The sequence below is a fragment of the Pseudochaenichthys georgianus genome, chromosome 4 (assembly GCF_902827115.2).
Source record: "Pseudochaenichthys georgianus chromosome 4, fPseGeo1.2, whole genome shotgun sequence".
NCBI classification, from domain to species: Eukaryota; Metazoa; Chordata; class Actinopteri; order Perciformes; family Channichthyidae; genus Pseudochaenichthys; species Pseudochaenichthys georgianus.
Genome location: NC_047506.1, coordinates 24,902,073 through 24,923,544, shown reverse-complemented (window position 1 = coordinate 24,923,544; position 21,472 = coordinate 24,902,073). Strand labels below are relative to the sequence as shown.

At 41.3% G+C, this 21,472-nt stretch overlaps 1 protein-coding gene across 6 annotated transcripts in view; it reads right to left on the bottom strand.

Moving 5' to 3' along the window:
* Positions 1–21,472, bottom strand: part of dlg1a (discs large MAGUK scaffold protein 1a) — a 107,773-nt gene that overhangs the window by 4,304 nt on the left and 81,997 nt on the right. For all 6 annotated transcript variants that reach the window (XM_071202928.1, XM_071202929.1, XM_071202930.1 and 3 more), the window contains 7 exons: positions 20,540–20,654; positions 10,892–11,074; positions 7,624–7,687; positions 5,999–6,014; positions 4,480–4,521; positions 4,083–4,133; positions 3,794–3,895 (listed from right to left, as the gene is read on the bottom strand). In XM_071202928.1, coding sequence (XP_071059029.1) covers positions 3,794–3,895; positions 4,083–4,133; positions 4,480–4,521; positions 5,999–6,014; positions 7,624–7,687; positions 10,892–11,074; positions 20,540–20,654 — 573 coding nt within the window. The remainder of the gene's footprint in view (positions 1–3,793; positions 3,896–4,082; positions 4,134–4,479; positions 4,522–5,998; positions 6,015–7,623; positions 7,688–10,891; positions 11,075–20,539; positions 20,655–21,472) is intronic.

Here is a 21,472-nt window from a genome sequence, read left to right as displayed (position 1 = left end):
TATTTTTCTCTGAAATTGTACGGAGGATGGTCCTCCCTTTCCTCAATGGACGAGCCTCACTGAGTAAAGTAGAGTTATTAACTAGGTAGCAGTGTTATTTAACATACTTTTATTGTCAAGTATTGTCAAGTTCTCTGGGTTTTTGGCATTTATTTGAGTGTTTGCCCACATTTGAGAGGCTTGAGGGGCAACAGAGGACGCATGGACAACTGGAATCCTTTTTCCTTTTCTTTATTTCAACTTTTCAACTTTTCAAGGACACATTAGGATTCTTTCAGGTTGAAAACCTTAAAAAAAAAAAAAATGACATCATGTTTTGCTTTGCATAACCTAAAGTAAATAGTAACCAAGTATTTTACTCAAACTCAATGTATTTAATAGTTAAATAAGTACTTTAATTGACCTGGTTCCCCACAACCACACATTTGCCTTATGTGACCCGCTCTATCGAAATCAGTCGGAAGTCGCAACGGCTCATTTCAAAATAAACATGGATTTGCGTAAAAAACTAGTTTTTCGGGGTTCGGGTGTTTTGTTTGATTTTAATAAACAAAGTCTTGGCTTTCAGAATATGAAACTTGTATTTCCAAAATCAAACGATAAATACATTTTTGAAGCTTGTAAAGGGAAGATGACAGCTCTCCCTCGCGTTTTGCTCTTCCGCAGCACCGCCCCCCCTCCCTCCGCTGACATTATGAATGTAGGCATATAGTAATCATAGATAACACGGCAGGGTCCGTTACAGTTTGTTTTCATCTGATTTCAATTAAACAAAGTATTGGCTTTCAGAATATTAAACTTGTTTCGGCAAATTCAGATGATAAATACAACTTTGAAGCTTGTAACGGCATAATTACAAGCGGAGAACGGAGTAACTTGACGTCACAGCAGGCATAACAACAGCCGGTGTTTCTCACACACACACACACACACACACACACACACACACACACACACACACACACACACACACACACACACACACACACACACACACACACACACACACACACACACACACACACACACACACACACACACACACACACACACACACACACACACACACACACACACACACACACACACACACACACACACACACACACACACACCACACACAAGCTTCGCCCAGACCAGTAATCCAAAGCAGTAATGTCACTCTCCAAAGCTCTAAAGAGGAAAGTTGACGGTGAAAACAGGGCATTTAAAGAGGACTGGACAGCGAACTATGCGTTCATCCTACCTGGTTTCATCAATGCAAAGCTATTGTGTCTTATCTGCAATGAAGTTGTGGCTGCTTGCAAAGAATACAATATTAAGTGGCACCACGAGATGAAGCATGACACCTTCAAAGTGGCCTTTCCACCCAAGACAGAGGCACGAAAGCGCAAGATTGAAGCACTGACAGCAGGTTATGCGCGCAGCAGCAGGATCCTAGTGCGAGGCCTCACAGCCCGACAGAAAGAGACAACTGCGTCCCTAAAGGCGTCGTGGGTGCTCTCAAAGCACAACCGGCCATTCACTGACGCAGAGGTTTGCAAGGAGGTGATGGTGACCGTTTTGGAGGAACTGGCCACTGACAAGTCCATGGATGGTGTCATTGTGTCAGTGAAACAGGTGTCCCTCTCTGCGAGGTCCGCTACACGCCGCATAGAAGCACTGTCAGACGCTGTGCAGGGGGTAATTATCAAGGGTCTCAGTCAAGCCAATTACTTTTCCTCAGCCATTGACGAGAGCTCTGACAGTACAGATGTAGCCCAGTTGTGCGTCTATGTTAGATATTTTGATGGAAAGGAGTTCAGGGAAGAGCTGCTGTCTCTTATTCCATTAGAAGGGCACACCACTGGGGACGTTATATTTACGAAACTGGAAGAGTTGTTTAGGCTGCATTCATTGTCATTTGAGAGGGTTAACCTAATCGCGACAGACGGGGGGCTCCTGCTTTGGTGGGAAAGCACAGAGGTCTGGTAAGCAGGTTGAAGAAGCACGCCCCCCAAATGCATGGACTGCACTGTCTCATCCACCAGAGTGTCCTTTGCGCCAAACTCAGTGGTGAGCTAAAGGAAGTGATGGACAAAGTGATGCGTGTCATTCATTTTGTCAGGGGTACATCAAGCACCCATCATCGGCTTTTCCGACAACTTGTGGCTGAGTCAGAAGAGGCCACCCACGATGACCTGCTGCTTCACAATGATGTGCGCTGGTTGAGCAAAGGGAAAGCGTTGGACCGCTTCTGTGCGCTACTGGAGGAGGTCAAGGCGTTCCTTAGATTGAGCAAGATTAGGGCAGCAGCTGACCACCTTGCCCTTCTGGGAGACTAAAAGTTTATGTCCAATGTAGCATTTTTAGCGGATATATTTGGCCACCTAAACCAGCTTAACCTGCAGCTACAGGGGAGAGGCAAAACCGTAGACATGGTTGAAAAGCTTGAATCCTTCACGAGGAAGGAGATGTTTGAGTCAGACATATCCACTGGCAGGCTCCTCCATTTCAGTGCACTCAAATCACAGGCACTGCGACAAGTGACAGAGCTGATGGTGGACTTCATCAAGCAGCTACGGGCCAACTTCATGTCAAGGTTTGAGGACTACTCCATCCCAAAATACATCATAGCCTTTGTACGCGATCCTCTCACAGTCCGACCAAGTGGAGACTTCACCTCCCAGGCGAAACAAATGATCCCCTCCTTAGACGAGGTTGCATTAGAAATGGAGCTAATTGATTTTCAAACAAGCTCCCTGGTCAGCGATGCGCTCAGCAGTGCGGAGTCTGTGAGTGCTTTTTTGGGTGGGAAGCTCAGAGGAGTATAGCACGATCAAGAGACTCACATTTGATGTGCTCACAATGTTCCCTTCCACCTATACATGCGAGTCGTCCTTTTCTTCAATGAATGCGATAAAGACGCACGAGAGGAATCGATTGACGCATAAAAACCTTGAGAACTGCCTGCGGATTAAAGTGACGTCCATATCACCAGATATCCAAAAAATAGCAACCGATGGGAGATGTCAGTTTTCACATTAAGTGAGTACCAAGCCTGTCGTAATTGTATTTAATAGCCTAATTATATTTTTTATATATTTGAATGAATGGCTCATTGTAATTATTATCCCTAATGTAGCGTGTTTGCTCTGTCGTTTCAGGAGCATATGCACCACCACTCCTCGCCCTCCATGATCAAGCGGCTTATCCAATTTTGTTGTCAATGTTTTGCCTGAACTTTGTTACTGTTCACATATAAGTAAACATTACATTTTTTTCAAACCACACACCGAATGTTGGCTATTTCAGCACCACGCTGTCCACCTATTGATCCACTATCAGCGTCAGTGCACCCCGCAGCCTGATTGTGCCTGTGCTGTGTGTCATTCACTCTCAACATGGATAGGGTAATAAGCATTATTCAGGTGTAGGTAGATTCTCTATTCGGACATTATAGCCGATGTGCGACTGTCGGTCCGATGTTGTAAAAAAAAAAAAAAAAAAAATCTCAACATATTTTTTTATTTTTTATTCTCAAAATTACGGGCCAAATATTATTCCTGGCGGGCCAACAATGGCCCACGGGCCGCCTGTTGCCGACCCATGTTTTATGGTGTAATTTATTTTTATGACCACATTTACCTGACCTCACCTCACTCCCTGTATTTCTATAAGTCACATGTCATCATATATTACAGCATTATAAACATGCTTTTTTAAAAGTTAGACAAATCTTTGCTTGAGTGCTAAATTACAGTTTTATTGAAGAGTTCATCGCTGGGATTCATCATAAAGTTAGAACACTCACGTGGGACGCAGGAGCCAAACTTGTCAGGGAACTCGGAGATGAGGTCATCGTTGATCCGGTCTTTCATTGGTCCAAGCACTATGACTGGTCGGGTGTAAGTAACTGGGATAAGACAAACAGAACTAGGTTGATACACGCACAAAATGACACTAAGAAAGTTTGTTAAAAAAATAGCATGTGAAGATAAACAAATCATTTAACTAATGAATGCCTTTAGGAACCAAACTTTACAAGACAGTAAAATAATAATAAACAAATGAGTTACTGTGATGTGAAATTGAGCACTGACCTTCCAGTTGCATGACAGGCTGGTATGTGAGGAGGGTCTCCTCCTGGCCGGCTGATTGGGAAGAAATGATGGACACGTTAAGAGGCAAAGTGGGAGGGATCATCAACATGAAAACACCTCCGACCCTTTTCTACTTCTGGATTCATCTTCTTCAACAGCTCTGGCAAAGGAGACTGGAGAAGCAGAGGTAACTTGTGCTCACAAAAACACAAACACTATGCACATAAGAACAAAGAAATCACAGCACACAAATATACATGTGCGTGTATACACCAGAAGCACACACAGAGAAATACAACACACACAAATAAAAACTGAACAAGAAAAAGCAAAGAAGAAGAGAAGAGAGACTTAGAGAAAGAGAGAAAGAAAGCCGTAGAGGAGGGTCTAGACTTACAGGAACTACTCTCACTATCGCTGGTGCAAGAGGTTACCAGCTCTGGAAGGACAAGACAGTCAGAGTCAGCAACACAAACACATACAAACATAAAGATACAGACAAACGCACACGGACTTGCATTGTTTAAATGTCAAACAACCAATGACAACCTTTCTCTTATAACAGAAAACATCAGCCACACCATATTCATCCTTCAGTGTCTGTTCACTCATGGTGTTCAGGGGAGCAGGAGGCCAGAGGATATTAACCTATAAGTATGTTTACACCTGAACATAACAGTTAACCACTTCCTTTCTTGTTCTACTTTGTAACATTCATAAAGGTATGGCAAAGTCAACAGGATTACTCTATATCCAACATTTGGGTTGAAATATTCAGCTTTTGCGATCTGTAACTACTCCAGTCATTTAGTGCTGCACTTCCATAAATGTATGGCTTTTTGTTGAAAGTGTTATTATCACAAACATTTGGTGGAAAGTAGATTAGTTCGGACTTGACTAAAGTACAATTCTGGGGTATTTGTACTTTATTAGAGTATTTTAAAGGTCGAGTATGTCATTTTGGAGAAACCAGCTGGAGTACGCTAGAATTTGAAAATACACAACCGGAAGAAATCTGCCACTTCCTTACAGAGTCCCTCCTCCAACACACACGCACGCGCACATGACCAATGAGGGCACGAGATAAGTTTGTGCACAGATGGAAGGCTGACAGGCAGGTAGGCCATCCAGTTATTTTAGCCGGCGGCTAAAATGATTGGTCGTGCTTTTTACAGTACTAAGGCTTCCACAGATGACGTTTTTTTATGGATTTTTTGTCAAAGCACTTAAGATATTCATTGCTATCGGATGTTAAGAGCATTCCATGGAATATAACAAAAAGTGTATCTCGAGCTGGTTTCTCAAACTTACCTACCCCACCTTTAATGTTATGCAAAATTCCTCTACTGCACTAGACTTCATAGAACAATATTGTATTTTTGGAAGTAACTAGCTACTTCACAAAGGAACATTTAATAAAGCTATATGACCTTACAAAGTACGAAGCATTGTCAAAAATATAATTTGTTTACCTTGAGTAAAAGTAATACTTTAAGGATATATTGCTGACCAAACTTACATATATTTGCTAAAGTACAATTTAAATGTACTATTTTTTAAATGTGGTATTGCTTTTGCTTAATTCAATGATCTGAATGCTTCTTCTTCTACTGATCAATTGCTTTTGTTCACTATTAAACCATTTCCCCTAAATTTTCTAGCAAAAAACATTAAACCATTATTGGCTGGCTGGACTAGATCTATACAATGTGTATGTCAATACAAATTGCAAAATGATGAATTTCAGTTATTAAACCCACCCATACTGGACAGTAGCCTTATGGACAAACCATCTATTACAGTCAACTCTAGGGATTGAGGATGAGATAAAGCTACATTAGTGTCAGTGTGGTTTGTGAAGAATCTGAAGTGACATATACTGACCAGCAGGTGTCACTGAGGGAGAGAATAAATACCTTTATCATCCTGATCCTGCAGAGAGACAGAGAGAGAGAGAGTTATTATTCATGATAGAATATGATCTGATGTGAAGATGATCATTACAGTATCTGACTGCTATCAGCAACACACACACACACACACACACACACACACACACACACACACACACACACACACACACACACACACACACACACACACACACACACACACACACACACACACACACACACACACACACACACACACACACACACACACACACACACACACACACACACACACACACACACACACACACACACACACACACACACACACACACACACACACACACTCACTCACTCACATTTAGTAAGAATCCTTTGCAGTTTTTCTCAAAGCACGGAGCCAGGGGATACAGCACGCATGTGTGCGTGTCTATCTGTGTGTGATCATTTTTTAATTAGCAGCTCTTCACCGTGCAGAGTAGCTGATTGCAGACTTGCTGATTCACAGTGTGAAGAAAACAGAGAGCGAGCTGACAACACACTGATATCAATAGCTTGTGTTAGACTGGTGTGTCAGCTCCCATCCTCACACCGTGTGAAGTGTGATTCAAGTCTCGTCATCACCTCGCTTTATTAAACTCAGCCTGGAAACTTTCAAAGCCTGAATTTCAAAACAACTTGAATTAGTCTCTAATTGATGGTTAACAGGGCTACACTTCTCATATAAACAGGTGGTACGGCAGTCACGGGCACAAGAGACTTTAAGACAGCTCATTCTCTAACTAACCAAGTCGTTCTATAAAATCCCATAATATTGAGTGCTAATACAAGTATTTATGGAATCATATTGCAGAATCTGAATGAAATGAAATGAAATAATGAACTGTCGGTTTATTGTGAACAGAATAAATGAAGCTGCTTTTGGAATGACACTGTAAATATAACGTTTTATGTTACTTAAGAAACGTTACCTTTTACTTTATACTTTGGTACATTAATCTGTTGGCTGTGAAATACACTTATGATTCATTAATACTTCACACTTATTACCATTTGTTTTATTCTATTCAGCTTTTTCGATTTGTTTGTTGATTCCTGGAGCATAAAAGATTGCGTATGTGAGAAATTATGGTCATTTAATTACATTTATTTATGTGTTTTGCTCAACGCTCAGACAGCTCAGATTAAGAATGGTTGAACGACTCTGTGAGGCAGTGTTCTTGTCTACTTTTATTTTGTTATAGCATTGTTATATTTACTTTAATAGACAGGTGGAAAAATACTTTCCTCTGCAAATAACCCGATGCCTATAAGCTACTTCTTCACTTGGTTTAAACTTTAACAGCATCTCAACACATCACCAGTACAGTCTACGTTTAGACTGGAAGCTCATTGGAAAGAGTTTCATGTGGTATTCAAGGAAACAGGAGCACACTCCTAAAAAAAGTTTAACTCCTTTTAAGCAACAACTTTCAGTCTTACTGTTATAGATGAAAAGACACTGTACTATTTGTTCTACTAATATGGGTTTCTCGTTTGAGAAATTAACCTCATGCTGGTTAGTGCACCAACAGCAATACGCTAAACTCTTAAATGTGCCTTTGGTGACCTTTGTTATCACCAAACATCTTTTAAAAAGGTCCACTCACCGATCTGTCCTGAGACCTCACCACTCTGACCGTCTTTAACCTCGACCTCTCCTTCTTCTCTGCCCTGTGAGATACAGACACAACACACACACACACACACACACACACACACACACACACACACACACACACACACACACACACACACACACACACACACACACACACACACACACACACACACACACACACACACACACACACACACACACACACACACACACACACACACACACACACACACACACACACACACACACAAGAGTTTGAATAAAAGCAATACAACTAAATGTATCTGACTTGATCAACTTCATATTTCCTCCGTTTTTGTTGGTTTTTCAGACATAGTCTAGGAAGAGCTTCTTTGATTATTGTTTGGTGAAGAGTACATTTGAAAAGATGTATTGACGAGGCAATTTGAGAAATGGAAATAAATCATGCATCAATTGCATTTCTTGTGAAACACTGCCTTCACAACAATAACTGTTCACAGTCAAATAATGGGGTATAACCAGGCGAATGTGAACTCCATTTGATCTCCTCTAACGTCTGGAAGATCAAACCTTTCATCACAGAATCGCTTTAAAACATCATCAAACTGCACATTTACTTCAATCTCAGACTGATCCATAGAAATATACACCTGACAGTCCTTTATCAAAAAAGTAATTCTATAGCTCATATTAAAACATTTTCTTGATCTATCTTGTCTATTAGCAGCATATGAGACTATGGGATTTTGATAAGTAGGGACAGTCATCTGATTTAATTTGTGGACTTTAATATTCAGATATTACAAAGGAACGGATATGCTGTCCAATAATCTGAATGTGATTACCTTATTACAAATGTAAAGGGATGAGAGTCAGACATGACCAAGATATCTTAGTCTCAGGGTAGAACATCTACGTTCTCCTCATAGAAGGCCCTGCTGGCTCCCACTAAAGAGACCGTTTTGCCTTCCAGTTTAAATGTAGATGTGTCACTCTCTATACAGCGCCACTTCCTGCTGGCAATCACATTCAACACAATAAGGTGAATCTCCACCGTCTCAGTTTCTCTGTAGAAGCCATACTTTATAATTAAGGCGGTGTTTTTATACACAGTCTTGAATAATGCAGCTTTGAGCCTCCTAATGCCTGTCAACATCTGAACATACTGAAAACAGAGCAGCAGCCCAGAGGAAATGACAATATTTACTGGAGGAAAGACGTCAGACTGCAGGCTACTCTTGGGTTTTAATGTCTGCTGACAGCTCGGCTCTGAACATCACCTTTATGTGAGCATGTTTACTCTACTGCCAATACAGATGAGTCGTCTTTGTTTCTCAACACTCTCCTCTCTAATCTCTTTCACTTTCGTGTGATCAGAGTACAATTCCAAAGAAATGGCTATTATTCTCAAGAAGGAGAGGAGAAGAGAGAAGAGGAGCAGGACAAGGAGGAGGTGAAACAGAAATAGGAAGATAAGAAGTACGATGGGAGGAGATGAAGACAGGACAAGACAAGGTGGAAGAGGAGAAGAAGGGCTGACAGAAAAGTGGAGTACAAGTACACGATTTATCTCTGAATTGTAGTAAAGTAGAAGTACAAAGTAGCATAAAATGGAAATACTCAAGTAAAAAGAACAGAAGCATGATAAGAGGAGTGAAGTGGAGATGGTGTAAGACCAGGGGGGAGGGGGGGAAGGAGAGGAGGATTAGATACAGAGGAGGAGAGCTTCAGTACGGATGTAAGGACAATGAACAGTGAAGAACTGGGAGATGAGGAGAAGGTCGACCAAAAGGAAGAGGAAAGGAGGGAGGCGGAGGAGAGAAACAAGAAGGGAGAGGGGGAGGGAAGATAACTTGGGGAGAGGGAGAGACCCTATTAGCCCTTATATATATATATATATATATATATATATGTTAACAACCTGCCACTACTCTAACTCTGTAGTGATACTCCGCCCTCTAACTCCGCGTCTCTACATCCATCCCTCACGCTCCTCACTCCCACTCATCCTTGTCGCCTCTAATCTCTTTCACTTATTCACTGTCATCACTGCCTCCCTTTCTTCCCTTCAACTCCATCACTTTCAGCATCCTCCACGTCACGGACAGACCTGTTCTAATGTGTCTCCTCTTCTCACCTCAGAAAGCTATCAACATCTTTCTGTCACCTCCTCTGCAGGAGATGAGAGGGAAGAGTTTCTACCTCAGGTTTAAATTCAGCACATTCTTCATAGTGATGATGTTTGCAGTGCTAGCAGCAAAATAACACCCCGACGTAAACTGAAACCAATTTGAAACCCTCCACCACCCAGAGCTGTCCTGGACAGGAACAGGAGGCAGAGGAGAGGACATGGGAGACAGAAAGAAAGAGGAGGAAAGAAGGAGAGGAAGAGGTGCAGGTGAAAGAGAAAGCAGAGGAGGATAAGGAAGAGGGGGCGAGAGTAGAGGAGATAAGGAGAAGCTAGAGAGGCGAAAAAGGAGGTGTAGACACAGGAAAAGAAGAAAGTGGAGGAGATGAGAGAAGGAGATAAAGAGAAGTTGTATGATAAAAGGAATAGAGTAGAAGGAGAAAAGGAGGAATAAAGAGTTGCATATACAACAGAAGGAGGAGGAGAAGTACATGGTCATGAGTAGGAGGATGGGGAAGAGAAAAGGAGATAAGGAGCTGAAAAGGGGAGAATAGGAGGGGTACAAAGAGGAGAGGAGGCGAAATGGGAGAAGACAACGAGAGGAGAAGGCGCAGGTAAAGGATGTGAAGTGAAGAACGAATAGTAGGAGAATAAAAGAAAGAGAATGAGGACCAGGAAAAGGAAAGGTGAGAGACGAAGTGAGAATAATGAGAGGAGAGGAAGAACGAGAGAAGGAAAAGAGGAGGGGAATAAGAAAGGATTACAAGGTGGAACGAGGTGGAGCATGAGATAAGGACGGACTCTTGTGGAATTGATTCTGTGGTGGAGAGGAGTATGTACAGCATCGATGTTTGGCGCCAAGGCTCTGACCTTGATGCTCCCTCCTGAGGCTCAGGACAGCAGGAAGTGGGGACAACAATACTCACTTCCCCAGTGGCAAATACAGGTTGATTCTAGGATGGAGCTGGGACTTAAAGTACTTACAGACTTAAAATACTAGCAGAATAATCAAAGAACTGACGGCTTCAGTACATCATGACTAAATAAAACAGTGAGTGCAGGAACAAGAGTTGACTGCCTAAAGCTCGCAGACTTCAGTCAATAATATCAGAGAGCCACTCCCGACCCAAACCCTTTGAACTCTGACCTCCTGCGGCTGGGGATGACGCCAACTTCAGGGCAGTTTGGAGGCGGGGGGCTGAGGTGGCGGGCGGGCCACCACTCCTCTTCGCCAGCGCTGGTCACGTGGAGGACATCCCCGAAATGAAAGGGCAGGACCTGACCAGGCGCGCTCAGATCGGACACACTGCCGTCGTAGTCGAACAACGCTCTGCAGACAGACAGAGAAGCAACCATTTTAGATTTTACACATTTTGTCAAAAAGAAAAAAGATAAATGCTACTTCAGACTTACAATACAAGCTGGAGTCGACACAATTAGAAACATTAGACAGTCATTTAGTGAAATAATGTGGAAATACTTCTTATTTTGCATTGTCGTAATGAAACAACAACATATTTTACAGGAATAAATGTAAGATTCCCCATTCTATCTTTATTCTAAATTGGAAAAAATTACTTTTGACAACAACTTGACAACAATAATCAAAGATAAAAATACATGAACTGACGAAACAATACAGAAAAACAGCCAGATTTGTTGTAGTGAGTGAGAGCCACAACAGCTGAGGACTGCTTTCCAACACCATTATTTATGACCTTGTCTGTGTGCACATGGCTGTATGTGTGTGTGTGTGTGTGTGTGTGTGTGTGTGTGTGTGTGTGTGTGTGTGTGTGTGTGTGTGTGTGTGTGTGTGTGTGTGTGTGTGTGTGTAAATGTAATTGTACACATCTGTCTGTGTGCAGTCTGTGTGTGTCGATTGTGTATGTTTGTGCCTGTGTCTGAATAGTGACCACAGTTCCAAAACCCCATCCAGAGGGATGGACCCAGGAAAGTAGGCCAGCAGTGTGCATGTGTGTGTGTGTGTGTGTGTGTGTGTGTGTGTGTGTGTGTGTGTGTGTGTGTGTGTGTGTGTATGTGTGTGTGGTGCAAAGGAACTAGAGCTGAATTAACTGGCATCCCCCAAAGTCCCTACTGCCTTCATCAATAAAACAGAATATAGACAGGGAAGAAGAAACCGAGAGAGAATCAGACACACAGAGAGTCTAACACCAGTATAAAAACTACCTCATGTTTTATTGATAAAAAATGAGGAAAGTAAGACCTCCTCACGAGACATAATATATTTAGCTGCCTGCTAAAATGTGATTTTGTGATAATTAAATCTGATGAAACTTCAAACTGGTGGAAGCGTATAATCAGGTAGCATCAGGTACCATGTTTGGTAAGATTATATTTTACAGCTATGTTTTTTCCTGTTGATGTCTTGAACGTTGTCTTGGGAAAATGGGGTCAGGCAATAATAAAAGTGGAAAGAACAGCAACAACCCAAATGTTTGTCTTGACATGCCTTCCAAAAAGTCACATGAAAGCGTTTTGGATGTGATTCAGAGATGTTGCCATGATGACATTATTTGACTGTTTCTTCAAGGTAAATCACTGTTGGGTTGTCACTTGAATATACTGTAACTTTGTTGTTGTTGTTGTTGTTGTTGTTGTTGTTGTTGCTTTAGGGCATTTACAGAAAAGGTTGATGCCATTGTTTCATTTTGAAAGGACAGCTATAAAAGAAAGAAATATTTGTAGGAACGTAACCTGTACTGAGTTTTGAGTTTATCATTTTTGCATTATAGACTTTTGTGGACACGTTCCCATTTTTTCCAGCTGACTAAAATGTGTACAATTTTTTTTTTGTGTACCTATCATTGGTCCCAGAACACATTCACCATTCCAGGAAATGCTGCGTAAATGAACCAGTGTTACAAAATCTTTGTAATCTACAATTGTGCAGCCTTTTTTATTTGTAAATAAGACGTATCGTGAACAATATGTCTGTCTTCTATGAGCAGAATTGATAAAGCAGTTGCAGTGGAACTGTATCAGCGGTTACGCTGATTAGTGAGACATTGGGGTCTGCAGGTCAACAATAATGTAATATTATATTATGTTTATTATGATCAATTGTAATGTTCCCAAATAGTGAAATACATGAGAGAAGGAGACAGCATGTGAAAGGTTACAGTATATATCCTTCAGGGCATATAAAGTGCAGGCTTACATTTACCTTAGTGGGTCCACAGATACATACAATAGTAAGTAAAGGGCAGCTGTCAGATTTGAGTGTATACATAACCTTATAGAATAAGATATGGAGTAGAATAGACAAGAAAGCTCTCATTGGGAGAGTTTCACACATCCCCTAATGATTTTTGCAGCAACCAGGTCACACTAATGTGTAGATTTATTTTGCCACAGCTATGTAAATGTACCTCTAAATCAATTACCTGCTCTCCACATTACAGTTGTTTTAATCATGTGGGACCCTATCTAATTACCTGAGTGAGGGAACACACAGTAATTGCTGGATGCGTAAAGTAGTAAGAAATGTGTTAAGTAGGGGCAGGGCTGAATTTACATTAGTGGGTCCACAGAGACATAACGTAAAGGGCAGCTGTCAGAAGAGAGAGTATAAATATCCTTCATTTCTATCATTTTGTCACCAAGAGAGAAATATACAGAAAGAAATAAGAGCAGCAAAATCCCAAAATAACTTTTTTTAGACTACTTTAATGGATCGTTTATTATTTAAGGCCACGTGCAAAGGCAACTCTAAATCAATTACCAGCTCTTGGTACTCAAGGCGTTTTAATTCCTATGTGAGACCCTCTAAAATGTAATTACTCGAGTGAAGGAACACACGGTAATCACCGCAGAGTGTAACAGAAACACCTGGCAATCTTTTACACCTTTTCCCAGCGAGTGCTGTGGACATTTTAAACACTTATACACACAGTATATTGTGTTGCTTTTCGCACAGCCAGCAACCTATAGTCCGAACTGCAATGCGGTTCTCTCTAGGTTTTCACCAAATAGACTTGTGAGATTCTTGCATGTACATGCACTTTATTTCAGAGGCGAGTATGCTAGGTAAATACCTAGAATGCTAGTTACTGTATGGCAGTGATTCATCAACTGGGGCTGGGACCTTTTTGTAATGCACCATTGGTGGAGGTCTGCCTTCTCAGGGTGACATTCTAGTTGATACCATTTGTTTAACATTTAGAAACTGTAAATTGGATACAATATATTATATTCTCAGACTGAGGGTCAGATCTCATTCAACAAGCTCACTAAAAAAATCTCCGGAGCAATTTAAAACCATAATATTCAGTTTGGAGAAGAAAATGTTCCTGGGCATGGCAGCTACTTAAAATGCATTGAAATTGATATCTAGCACGGAGTACTGCAGAGATTGGTATCATTTTTCAGCGACCAGTGAGACACGATTCTAAGCCTTCTTAGAGACTTCAAACCCCAGTCAATGCGTCAATGATATATTATATATAACTACATCGATCGTATCCTCGTAGCCTGTAATGGCATATCAGGTCTGTTATCACTTTGAACCTTTCTCTATCTTTCCCTGTTCTGAGAGAAAATAAATCCCCAGATGTAAAAATTGGCAGCTGCTTAATCACAAACAATAAAACCAAAAAAGATGATTGGTCATTAACAGTAAAATATTCACTGTGAATTGGGCTCAGACTCTGGTGCAGTACAATACAATACAATTACAATGACACATTATGGAGACTTACTGTGTTTAGAATAGGACATTATGGGTGAAAGAGAAGAGGGAAGGACACACACACACATGTCACCTTGCTTCGGTGGCGTTTCCTCTGAGGAAAGGTTCATCTTACCCGTTATACACATGCAAACAGTCCTAACACCCCACTACACACACACACACACACACACACACACACACACACACACACACACACACACACACACACACACACACACACACACACACACACACACACACACACACACACACACACACACACACACACACACACACACACACACACACACACACACACACACACACACACACACACACACACACACACACACACACACACACACACACACACACACACACACACACACACACACACACACACACACACACACTGTATATGCATGCAGGAACACACACAGCAGCCCACATCACTCGACACCATCAATCTTTCACGCACCAACAGCCTCACCTCGACAAATCTGAGTGTTCACTTTTTCAATATTTAAAGCTGATTGGTCATTTATGTGCAGTAACCAGATACAGCGACTTCCCTTAAGACAGTAATTTATCTGTGGGATGTTGGGGGAGTGACTTCATTATTCTATATAACCTTGAAATGATCCTGGCTTGATTTTTTTTGCAAGACTTGTAGGAACCTTGGTATTAAAATTCATTATGAAACTGATTAACTCATAGTGTCATGATCATTTTCCGATACGCATGTTTCCTAATGAAATCTACAATTATACAGTCAAGGACACCATGTTCAAAAAGATACTAGGAGCGTGGCTCACGAGATGCCAAAGAAAGTGTTCCACCACTTTGGTTTTAACTGAAATATCTCATCTATTAAAGAGATTGGCATGCCATTTCGTACAGGAAATATTAGTCCCTCGGATGATTTGTAATCACCTGGCATTTTCTTTCAGTAATATCATTAAGTCAGAAATATATTGTGTCAAGGCAAGGCAAGGCAAGGCAATTTTATTTATATAGCACTTTTCAGCACGTGGCGATTCAAAGTGCTTTACAGATTAAAATACATTTAAGAACAAATACAGCATAAATACATTATTGAAAAGGCATTTAAAATCAGGCATAAAAAGCAAAGGTAATGAAATAAATTAAATAAATAAACACAGCAGGTACAGAATACATGACTAAAAAGGCATACTGTAGTGTGAGTATGGGTAGCTCAATTAAAAGCAGCGGCAAATAGGTGCGTTTTTAGTCGGGATTTAAAAATAGGAAGTGTTTCGGCAGACGTGCATGATTTAGGCAGTTTGTTCCAAATTGTTGGGGCATAATAACTAAAAGCTGCTTTTCCATGTTTAGTGGTTATTCTCGGAACAGAGAGCAGACCCGACCCAGAAGACCTGAGACTCCTGGATTCTTCATAGTGATGGAGTAGGTCGTCTATATACCTCGGTCCTAAGCCATTTAGAGATTTAAAAACTAGCAGTAGTATTTTAAAATCAATTCTTTGGCAGACTGGAAGCCAGTGTAATGATCTCAGAACCGGAGTGATGTGATCCACTTTTCTAGTGTCAGTGAGTATACTCGAGCAGCAGCATTCTGAATCAGCTGCAGCTTTCTGATAGATTTTTTAGTGAGACCTGTGTATACACTATTGCAGTAGTCGAGTCTACTGAAAATAAAAGCATGGGCAAGTTTTTCTAAATCCTGTTGCAACATTAGTTTTGTAATCCTTGATATATTCTTCAGGTGGTAGTATGCAGACCTAATAACTGTTGTAATGTGACTGTTAAAATTCAGGTCTGAGTCCATCACTACACCCAGATTTCTTGCTTTGTGAGTTACTTTGTAGTCTGCCGACTGAAGCTCTGCGATTACTTTTAATCGGTCCTTCTTTGCTCCAAAAACAATGATCTCAGTTTTTTGTTTGTTCAATTGGAGAAAGTTCTGAGTCATCCAGTCAGTGATGTGCTCAATGCACTTGCTCAGTGTTCTAATCGGAGAGTAGTCTCCCGGTGTAATTTAAAAATAAATCTGGGTGTCGTCTGCATAGATGTGATAGCTTAGATCGCTCTTTTTAATAATTTCAGCCAGAGGTAGCATATAAATATTAAAAAGCAAAGGTCCTAAGATGGAGCCTTGAGGAACCCCGCATGACATATTTATCAGGGTTGATTTGTAATTGCCTATTGAGACAAAGTTTGTTCTGTCCTTCAGGTAGGAGCTAAACCAGTTTAGAGCTGTTGCTGAAACTCCCACCCAGTTTTCAAGACGGTCTAACAATATGTTGTGGTCAACAGTATCAAAGGCAGCGGTGAGATCTAATAATACTAACACTGATATTCTGCCACTGTCTGTGTTTAAATGGATGTAATTTAAGACCTTTACAAGTGAAGTCTCAGTGCTGTGGTTAGGTCGAAAGCCCGACTGAAACACATCAAAACCGTCAGTTAAAAACATTAAATTACTCAACTGTTGAAAAACTGCTTTTTCAATCAAGTTGCTTAAAAAGGGAAGGTTTGATATTGGCCTGTAATTATTCATTATGGTTTTATCTAGGTTATGCTTTTTTAGGAGCGGTTTCATTATTGCAGTTTTCAGGGCCTGTGGAAATACACCTGATTGAAGAGAGTTGTTTACTATGTGTAGTATATCTGAGGCCAAGCAATGAAAAACAGTTTTGAAATCCTGTCGGGATGATGTCGAGGCTACAGGAGGAGGATTTCAGATGTTGGATAATGTCTTCCAGGTCTTTAGCATTTATCAGACGGAATTGTGACATGGTGTCTGAAATGGCTTTAGGTGAACATTTGCTGTACCTGATACAGAGGCACTGACTGCCTGTCTAATTTGCATGATTTTGTCAGTGAAGAAGGAGGAAAAATCATTGCAGGCCCTGGTGGATAGAAATTCTGAGACTATCGACACTGCGGGGGTTTGTTAGTCTGTTGACGGTAGCAAACAAGGCAAGTGAGTTGTTTTATTTTTGGTAATGATGTCAGAGAAGAAAGACTGTCGTGCCTTTTTTATTTCCTGATTATAGAATCAGTAGAGTGCATCTCTAAATGATAGCTAATTATACTTAATGATTATTGCATCATTTCACTCACATGTATCTCATGTGATTATCAGGAGATGCAGGTCTCTTGTGATTTAATCAAATGATAGGCCATTATCCTCACTTTTAAACAAAACACAAAATAAGAGTGGATGCACACTTAATTTATGCTAATGTAATGCCTATGGGTGACTACTTTAACAATTAACAAGGGTGACGGCAAGCAGTGTAATGTCATGTTTTCTTGTTTTGTCTATTAAATCCACGTTTCACAAACAGGATCTTTGTTGTCATGTAGGTCATCGAGGTTACCAAAACATTGTCATATACTGTATTCAATAAAACAATCAATTAGCTTGTTTCTCTTTCAGACTTGTACACCGCTGACACTTGTTTGACTACTGGATATGACCTTTGGCCTCTCGCTGCCTACAGAGTCTCAGCCCTGCTCTGTGTGAGTCAGTCTGTAAAGCCCCTGTCACACTGTCCCGAAATGTACACACGAATATTGAATTGTGAATTTCGCACGAAGATGGCCCTGAACCACACACGAAGGCAACATTTACATTACATTTAAGACATACAACTGCAACGAAAGTAACACAAACAATTATGTTAAAGTACTATGATACTGTACTGATATTTTCAGACTTTGTTCTTTACTTTCTCCGTCTTTATATGTAGAAGATATTACGTTTTCTCCGTCATGTTGTTTCCATAGCAACAACAACTTCCTGTCAACTCGCCTTCAAAATAATATATTATATCCTTTTCAGTTTCACAGAACACAAATTGGGTTATTTACATAATATGTTTACATGATTTTGTTGTGCAATAAAACAACCAGATGGACACACGATAAAGGAAATGTTCAAATTTGGCTCTGATCGTAGCAACATCGGGCCGTTCGTGAGGGCATCTTAAGCCTTCGTATGACCGCCGGTGGAGTCTCTCAGGCTCCGGTAGCAACTTCGTGAGCGGTGGCAAAATCTTTGGCATGCCAAACAATTGCCGAAGGACCTTGCGAAGGTTCATTTTCATGTTGAATTTGTGTGTACATTTTGCCCTTCGTAAGGCCATCGTGAGGGCATCTTGTTATCATCGGTGCCATCGGGCATTCGCCCCGATCAGAGTGAGGGTGAATGCACCAATGATAACACGAAGATGACTTGACAAGATGCCCTCACGAGTGCCTTACGAAGTTGCCGCTCACGAAGTTGCCACTCACGAAGTTGCTGCCGGAGCCTGAGAAACTCCACCGGCGGTCATACGATGGCTTAGATGCCCTCACGAATGGCCCGATGTTGCTACGATCACAGCCGAAATTTGAACATTTCCTTTATCGTGTGTCCATCGGGTGTCAATTTCGGGACAGTGTGACAGGGGCTTAAGAGGGTGTGAGCAGTTCAAGTGACTCTGTTCAAGCTGCTGCTGCCTTTTCCTTCCAGGCCACTTGCACATAGTTCAGGTCAGATGTTCCTTTCATGCATGGTATGTCAGCTGCAGTTTCCTCTTTGCTTTGGGTTTTCTTTGGCCAGATAAGAAGACAACCATGAGCAATAATGAACAATGTAACGTTTGGGTGCTCATTGTTTATTGTATTGCATAACTTACATGTAATTTAATGTCTTGAAGTATTTCGTCTTTTTTGTGCACAAGACAGAAAATGACAAAAATGACCTTTGAAAAAGATAGAAAATACCCTTAATTTTAAAGTCCTGACCCTGCATATCAGGAATACTTAAACTGATGATAGATAAAAAACCAACAGTGAAGCCAACATGGCAACAAATCCAAGATTCCTCAGGCCCTTTTCTTTTAAACACTCCTGTTACAGGATAAGCAACCATTGTCAAAATCATAGTGGTATCTTAATGTGAGTCTCACAGGTATATTTTGTGTCTCTGTGTTTCTAAATGTTTTTATTTAAAGTTCAATGAGAATTCATTGCCCCTCCCAACAAAGCAAGGCAACCTCTCGGTCTCTGTTTATTGTAGATTTTTCAGTTTTGCTAAAAGTAATGCTAAAGGCTGCTAACGCAAGTTGACATCAGCTACTGTATAGTTAATGTAGCTGTTGGCAGTGCTGTTAGATATAAGATTACCAGAGGAGTGTTAGTGTTTACACAGCTAGCCCAGGACCTATTGATCACTGGGAGGAGGAGGTTTTCAGGCTTGCTGTGGGTCGGGAATCTGGAGGGGAATGGCATCAGTATCATGCCAGAGCCAGGCAGGCGCGTAATGGAGCCAGGTCAGTAATAGTAGCTGGTTTGCAATGTCAAATTTTGTAGCACTTGCTTGATGTTTGAGCCAACTCGTTTTTGATCATACAAAGGTAATGTTATTACAACACATGCTCAAGTTATGTGAGACTTAGGGTTGTAAACTGCGAGAATACAGAATACTTCATTAGATTGCTTTAGTAATCAGTGTAATCATTAGAGCTGCTCTCCTTGTCTTTGGTTTCCATTGTATTGATCTCTAAAGAGCTCCAATGTGACTCATCTGGAGCCAGCGACCTAGCGTTTAATCAATATTTCGAATGCTGTGATTCTTGTGAAGAAAGGACCCTTAAAGTGGAGCTGGAAAAGGAGTGACACTGCTTCTGGAATTTGCAGCGGAAAGAGAGGGTGGACGGGGTGATTCAGAGAAGCCTAAACAACCAGGACAGGCAAGGGCAGGAGGACAGAGGAATACACACACACACACACACACACACACACACACACACACACACGCAGAAAATCGAAACAGTTGACAGGTGATGGATGTGTTTGTGGGTTAGACAGGATATGTAGTGCTTGCTGGATAATCCAATTGTGATTTTTCTTCCAATGTGATAACCTCTCTTTCAGCACATGGCACACACAAAACGAGGAGCAGACAGCTGAGATAAGCTCTTATAATGGTGGTGTCACACTGAAGGACACTAGACAATCAGTCACCTCTGAACACTGTGTGTGTGTGTGTGTGTGTGTGTGTGTGTGTGTGTGTGTGTGTGTGTGTGTGTGTGTGTGTGTGTGTGTGTGTGTGTTTGTGTGTTTGTGGTACCTGACGTATAGGGTGCGTTTCTGTGTGGAGCGGAGCGACGTAGAGCTGGAGCTGACACTGCTGGTCATCATCTGTTCCCTTAGGTCATGGATCTTCGCCTCAAAACGACTGTACTCTACACACACAGATACAAAAAAACACTGTTAGCAGAATTAAGCTTTTTAAAGTAATCATTTCACAAACTATTGAATAGTTTATAGAGAATTTGATTGACAAGTTATCTAATGTTAATCTACATTAGAAGCTACTGAGCGATACTGATTTTTTGTTTTATGCCTCAGTCACCTTTGCTCAGTAGATCAGAAAGCAAATGACAGTTTGTAGATGAAAGAGAAGATCAGAGGCATGAACAAACACTGGGGTCGGTGGAGGTTTACACACTTTGTTAAACACATTTCCTTCAAATGGCTGTGGTACAACAAGTACAAGACGCATCTTAAGATGTGAATAGAATTGCAAATAGTTTGTTCTCCCTGGCCAATGCAGACGGAGTTCTCTCACTGTTGTGTTTCTCAGCTTTGAACACACACACACACACACACACACACACACACACACACACACACACACACACACACACACACACACACACACACACACACACACACACACACACACACACACACACACACACACACACACACACACACACACACACACACACACACACACACACACACACACACACACACACAGAAGCACTGAGCTGTCTTCTCTACAGCCATAATCTAATATTCTGTTTGATCTAAATATTTTACTCCTGTTACATCAGACCAGGTCCATGTCAATATCATCAGGCAAGACACACACACACACAGCCATCCACACACAGCCATCCACACACACACGCAGGCACGCACGCACGCACGCACGCACGCACGCACGCACGCACGCACACACACACACACACACACACACACACACACACACACA